The 7130-nt window shown below is 36.7% G+C and overlaps 1 protein-coding gene across 1 annotated transcript; it reads left to right on the top strand.

The window, feature by feature from the left end:
* The first annotated feature begins 1133 nt into the window (after positions 1 to 1133).
* LOC117231135 lies at positions 1134 to 3586 on the top strand. Its single transcript, XM_033489248.1, has 2 exons — positions 1134 to 1791; positions 3288 to 3586. The coding sequence occupies exons 1-2, from the start codon at positions 1740 to 1742 to the stop codon at positions 3575 to 3577; spliced, it is 342 nt and encodes a 113-aa protein (XP_033345139.1). The 5' UTR covers positions 1134 to 1739; the 3' UTR covers positions 3578 to 3586.
* Positions 3587 to 7130: the final 3544 nt, after the last annotated feature.

The raw sequence follows: 7130 nt of genomic DNA, 5'->3' as shown, positions 1-7130 counted from the left end.
TAAGAAGTTATTACTACACGTGCGTCCAAATTATTATTATTATACTAGTTTAGAAAATTGTTACTATTTGCACGATATATGTAATTCACATAATGTACTCGCAAAATGAATTACAGAAAATCGTACATAATCTGTAGAAAACATCCGTGTCCAGAGTATTTACTACTCAAAGGGTTAAACAGGTTTAACGTGCACGCCAATATACCCGACAGGAAACATCAATCCTGCAAAATGTTACAGTAGTATCTTCCTTGGTGTAAATACCCAAACATACAAGTATATATCGCATACTCTAAAAATCTGAAACCATTTTCATATAATATGCTCTTCCCGGATCGTACAAAGTACAGTCTACACGACATATCTTAAGCTCCAAATGCCGCATGTACTCTACCAACTGGACCTACGTCGTGTTGCATCTATCCTAGGCAAAGCAAGAAACACAATACCTCAAACAAGAAATCAGAACGACGTGTACGTCCCGGGAATATTAATTAGAACGTACGTGGAAATTCAGTCGCTGCTGGTTTAATTAAGCCATACCCACGTAGATCAGTTCTGCGTTACGTCCTTTAATCCTATTACATTAACACTATTTAACACTACTTTAACACTATTTACAACTGAAAAATTGTACAAAGCATAGTAACGAGAAGACAGCTCCAATATCTAAAATATATATTTACGTCCAATCAGATATATTGGTTTTCTCATACATCTACAGCTTCTTAAAAAATTGCAATCTAATAAGTTAGCACAATGTCGAAAGAATATACATATGTACTTTTTGCCTATACAAATATCGTAGATACGACCGAAACATTCCAAGCGTGATATTTCAAATGTTTCACGAAAAATAACCCGAAAGAACAGCGATGCAAATGTATCGAAGAATCGTAAGAATTGGGCCTTTCCCATCATCATTTCCTATTTTATTTTGCAAACTTACTACAGTCTACTGTGTGTAGTTTTATTCATTCGTTCCTTAAATTACAAAATGATCTCAATGTGCATATCTCACTTACTTCAATAAAAAAGAGCGCAAAACTTTATTATTAACAATATTGATCGAGCATAAATTCATAGGACGTTTCAAAAGTGATTTGATTTTGTCTGACTATGAGTTAGTTTTCCTTCGATTAATCCACTGAGAAGTGGAACTGCCTTCTGATTGCAGCACTTCCCTCAATTGGGAACAGGTACGTGGACGACAGAGAGAAGTTGGTCGTAATCCAACACACTTTCCAGTTTAAATAAGAAACTGGCCAGATACTTGGAGTGGATAAGCAGAAATCGGTGGCCTCGAGGTAAGTTTAGAGTCGGGACAGGATCGATCGACTTCGTTCCAACAGTGCAGGCTAGGCAAAGGTTGTCGGACACCCCGTATATGTACGGCCACATACCAAGACGGGCTACTCGGTAGCTGCGTGAGATACAAGGGGTTGTATATCAAGGAGCCACGCCTAACACGAGAACCACTTCCGGTCTAGACACGCGAGCTTGCTTGCCTGCCAACCCAGCCCCAGCCTTGAGCGTCCAATCGGTTCTCTAAATACGTCGGCATTTACAACCTCCTCCTATCCAACCTATTCCTACGACCTGGCTCAGAATTGAGTTTTCTCTGCCGCCGGGAAAGCAGAACGCGATCCAACTCACGCTCGTGCTGATATCTTTACGTGACTACGCGCCGATTGAAATCTTGCGGAGCAACAACAACACTCGACGTAGGATTGGTCGCGATGGGTAACGCTCTTGGCGAGGAGACCTATGCACGTTCAGAACGTGTCAGAGGTTTGTTTGATTTGTTCTGAACTCGTGAGATTCGATTCGGTTGGTTGCGCAGTTGAATTACTTGCGGAGAAAGCGAGGAAAGGAGTGCAGTGATCGATTAAGTTTAACTCGTGACTGCTTAGGTGAAGTCGTTTAACTTTCAGCAATTTTCACTTCTCTAGTGATGCGCGAAGTATTCGTGTTGTGAGTGATCATTCGTATTGGTTTACTATACCTATTAAACGATAGTTTGACTGATTTTTAAAGCAGGAATTAAGTATATCTTATAGTAGTATCTTTTGTGTATGTGTGTGTGTGTAACTAGATATTTGTACGTTTTTGAATATTTCTGTGAGGTGCTATTAACGTAACAAAATAACTGTGCTTGTTACAGTTAGAGAACATTGCTAAGTAAATTACTAAAGCACTAAAAGTACTAAAAGTACTAAGTAAGCACCAGAAGGTAAATTAGTACTTTAGTACTTTGATACTTTGGTACTTTGGTGCTTTGGTGCTTTGGTGCTTTGGTGCTTTGGTGCTTTGGTGCTTTGGTGCTTTGGTGCTTTGGTGCTTTGGTACTTTGGTACTTTGGTACTTTGGTGCCTTGGTACTTTGGTACTTTAGTAGTTTAGTACTTCAACTTCAATTCAACTTCAACTTCAACGTCTGGGAATCAGACGTTCGGGACAACGTCTCGTTACGATACTCGCGACGTTGATTCTATTCGTGCCATTCGATTACGTGGTTATTTTCCTGACATACGCTCTTTTAATCCGCGGTGCGGAGAACTTGCGGGAAGGAGCGAAGGCAGACTCCTCATCGGCAGAGATGCGCGGCTTTTATCCGACTTTATTCCCGAAAACATTACTAAGTAAATCGAAAACGTTCTAATATGTAGACCGAACTGCTTCAAATTTTAGTAACAATTTCTTTACTTATAATTCACGTATAAATGCATAAACTGAATTACTATCGACGATAAAAAGACATCTTCTTTTAAGACACCAATGAAACTTACCAGAACTATGTATTTCTATCAAAAAATTTCATCCGAAAATAGAAAATCGTATTCTTGAAATTCCAGCAAAAGTATAAATAACAAGTAAAAGAATTAGAAAGAAAAATAACCGATGATATTTGGAGAAGACAAAAGAATTATTGCTCGACTATCCTACCTACCATTGCGCGCTACTAAACCACGTAAGGTAAAACGAATCACAAAATAAGCAATCTTTCTTCATTCCGTCGCCACTCCTTGACGTTACAAACGCGAAAATCAATAGATCTAAGCGCAAAGTGCATGTAACGTGCCAAGAATGAAAATGAACAGAAATAAATGGAAAGAGATCGCATTACCGAATACGTAATATATACATACATATTCCTTTTGCTTGTTAAAGTGCCGTCTCCGAGCGGATTACATCTACTTTTTATACATGGAAATGGAAACACATATCAATCGTGTGTCTTCTATTTGCCGAATCAAACCGTTCTATGTTTCCCTTCTCTCTGTGCAGATGGAAAAGCAACCCAGTCTCCGGGGAGCTCTTTTATGGACTTTGCTGCGACTGATGCTTTCCAAATAGTTTGGATGGCAATCCAAACCAATAGCATAGGACAGAATAGAATGAGGGTCAGAGCCGCGTTCAAAATGGAGCTTGTTTGGAAAATTCATTGGCAGTTATGCAACGAAAAAGTTAGCTGTCTGCAATATATTGAAACGATGCGCTCCTTTCTTTCGTCATTACGATCAAAAGAATTAAAAGCTTGTGCGCCGCTGCTGCAATCGAATAGACGTTGGCAATAATTAACGATAATTGCTACCTCTTTTCGGTTATTTTCGATCCACTATCTTTCGATCGTTAAAAATGTTTTTCATATTTTAGAATACTTTGTCTCTAATAGATAGAAAATTTCCTAAAAATTTGAAATTTTTTCTTTTTTTTTAGTACGAAAGAATAAAAAACAAAATTTCTGAAATTGTGGAATATCTCTTGTTTAATTGGTAAAAGAAAAAAAAAGCGAAAAATCGTTATTAATATTCGCATCTTTCCATTTCAACTTTATTGAACCAATTACAAAAATTGGAAAACTATATCCGTGCTGAAATCACGTTATTTCTCTAAAATTTTCTCGGAAACGTGTGAAAGAGACATTGTAAATGTTAGATCTTCGTAACGCTGCAGAAACGAAGTTCTATTTAAAAATGTCAAAAAAATAGATATGATACGCTGCCTCTCGAAAATCTGTTTTGAAGTTCGCGCATCGATTTTTATTGACTTTTAAAAATTGAGTTTATATCGGTTTTGATAATGTTGTAACGTTGCAGATCAATTTCTACAGAAATTTTATTCTGCTTTTACTGGTGATTGCTACTACGGGAAAATATTTTTAAAACGCATTAATAGCGTTTGAATATTCCGGCAGTTTCATCTGGATTATCGATTTTATTTAAATTAGCTTCTACTTCAAAATTAAGCTGGGAAGGTAAACTGATACGCATTGGAATTACAAAATTATGTACATAATACTTTGAATTCGTTCTATCAAATAAACATATATTGTAGGTTATAACTTTGCTATAATCACATAAAAATAAGAGAACATTTAGAGAGTAAGACAAAATATTTGTATTATTATAATGAAATTATTATAACATGCTAAAAGCTATCAACTATTGCAACGTTTCAAAATTATATATATATTCCAAAGCTTTCAAAATATTGCTAAGAAAACAAGAATTTACATCAGTGTATGAAATAAATGATTAAATTAGTACTGACTTAATGGATTTGCTACGCAAGCATCAGTAATGAACTCAAAAAATTAAAAAATATTGTCCAGGCTATAGGCCGAGTATCGACCAATCGACTAATTTGCAACTAACCACATCAGATGGCCATAAATTCACAGAAACAAGAAATAGAAAATACTCAAAAAGCTGTACAATATCGAAAATAAAACATCATGATAAATATCAAGTATCATCAAATACAAACGCCACGAGGTAGATCAGTCAATCTACTATTATGCACCACGTACAACAAAATTAATTACGATCATCGTATCATTATGAGGAATAACAATTATCATAATTAAATATAATAAGGAGGTACGTAACATGTTGCTCAAGACATAAGAAAAAGAATACAACTTTTGCTACGTTAATGGCTAAAAAAGAAAACTGTTACACGAACATCTTGTTCTCTCTTAAAGAAATAAATCCATTTCATTCGCTTCGAATTAATAACTGAAAATCACTATGAACCAACTGCTCCATTTCTAAGCCTTTTAAATGGAAGTAATTTTAAATAAATAAATAATAAATAAATAGCAGATTTCCATAATGAGCGGTCAGAAAATTGGACCAAACAATATTTCGGCGAAATAAAATAAAATTTCACATCAAGCCGTTACGATAACTTCAAAAGTATGTAAAAGATACCTACCTATTAATGTAGCAACATTCTACTTACATAATTTGAAAATCTGGAGACACGTTGACATACTTTTGCACCGCAAGTAATCACTTTTCACCGACAAAAATGGAAAAGATCGGCATAATTTGCCGCGTAAACTATTCATCGGTTTGGCACTGATACACATAGGTACGTACATAGACCAAGTTATCGTGGACAACGCAGCACAATCGGACGCGTGGAGGATCGGAGTCGAAATAATCCGACGCATGTTTGTCGAGAAGAATGCAATTATGGGCCGATACAATGGCCAAATTGACGTTCCTCTGAAAATTGTTGTCGACATGATCACATAACGTTTACCGATGCGCCCGATGGCGCGACATTCCTTTTAAACCTTAAAAACCGAAAGTTTTTACCAAAATACGAATGAATTATTAAAAAATGATTAAAAACCGATTTATTAAAAAATATGAGCGCAAAATATCGTTAAAATTTGCGCTAAATTCGATTTAAAGGTGAAACAATTTGTACCGTTTACACGGAACCAAAATTTCGACAAAAGACGAGTATTCCTATATGAAACGTATTGAAGGAGGAAAGGTTTAAATGGTTATCTTGTTAAAAGATATTAAAGAGAAGAGCAATTTAATATCGCTGCTCTTCTTATCCTGCTTATTCATAGATCGTAGTTTATGGTGATCTAACTTTATTACACGACACTATTTAATGCAATCAGAAAGTTATAATATACAATAAGAGTAAAATATTTTGTAAAATGTTATCATTGCATTCGACATTGCTAGTACCACTATTATCCTGAAAGTTGATTTCGATGATTCTTCTTCAGCATTGTACAACAAATTACCAATATCTATATCTTAATACCATTAGTCCTACTTGGAAAAATAACTTCATTGTTTCGATTACTAATGAAACTTAAGCTGATGGGAAAATAAAGTATACTATTTGTAAGAAAATATTAAAAACCGAAATCCAATAAATTTGCGTGAATCTAGTTCTGGTTTTTCTTTTCCGAAACCACAGTCGACAACATAATCAACGACGAAATATAGCAAACTCGATCGAACACATGTAACAAATCTTACCTAGACCCCACCTGTACATAAATCCTGTAAAGCACGTACATACCGACACACAAATTACCTGACCGTGAACATGTAAGTCATCCGACATGAAACTAATTCTATGAGAAAGATTCCGCAAATGCAAGAGACCGATTAAAGCCTTGTCCCTAAATTACGTTTCATCTGGCGGTGTCCAAAGTGGACTCGACCGCGTACCGACCGACCCGGAAGTTAAGAGGCCGCAATTAAGCGTCGTTGAATCGATGAAATTATCCTTTTAAAGCGGCGCGAATCGTTGCAGCTTAGCAGTGCGATCGAACCCGTTGAAACGGAATTACAGAGAGCGTGGTGGTGAGGTCGCGTGTCGTGAGATAGGCCAGGAACCCTTGTGGCGTCCGGCCGCCATTGGTTCTCCGCAGTGGCTTGTGGGGGTGGCCACCCTTAAAACGTCAAGAAGCCCAGGTGGTCCGGCACGATATCGCGCTAACTCAATCAATGCGCTATTCCTTCCTCGGTATCAGAGATTCTTATCTGACGTCACTTTCTCGGCCTTCAGGGGCTCGAATAGTGTTCAAAAGGGGACCAACGGCCCAGGGATAAAAGAACACGGAATGATTAACAGCTGTTCTTAATCTTAGAATAGTTTGAACGTCTCTGAGATAAGGCCAAGGGATTGTTAATGATTTGACGAGAGGTGGAAAAATGTTCGTGCCTTCTTATTTGCAAGATATAAAGTATCGAATCTCGTAAGGAGACGAAGGTGGATGTCAATGGATTTTTAAGTGAGTGCAGATTCGTTTGATAATTTCTCATAATAGTACGATTTAATAACACGTTCTTTCCGACGAATGCG

This window comes from Bombus vosnesenskii, unplaced genomic scaffold (assembly GCF_011952255.1).
Source record: "Bombus vosnesenskii isolate JDL3184/JDL3185 unplaced genomic scaffold, Bvos_JDL3184-5_v1.1 scf7180000013271, whole genome shotgun sequence".
Taxonomy (NCBI): domain Eukaryota; kingdom Metazoa; phylum Arthropoda; class Insecta; order Hymenoptera; family Apidae; genus Bombus; species Bombus vosnesenskii.
This window is presented reverse-complemented; position numbering and strand designations above follow the sequence as displayed.

Excerpts from the sequence above, each read along its gene's own strand:
- LOC117231135 (XM_033489248.1), top strand. The coding sequence starts at position 1,740 with ATGGGTAACGCTCTTGGCGAGGAGACCTATGCACGTTCAGAACGTGTC. Across the intron at positions 1,792-3,287 it reads ACGTTCAGAACGTGTCAGAG|ATGGAAAAGCAACCCAGTCT; the intron begins GTTTGTTTGATT and ends CTCTCTGTGCAG.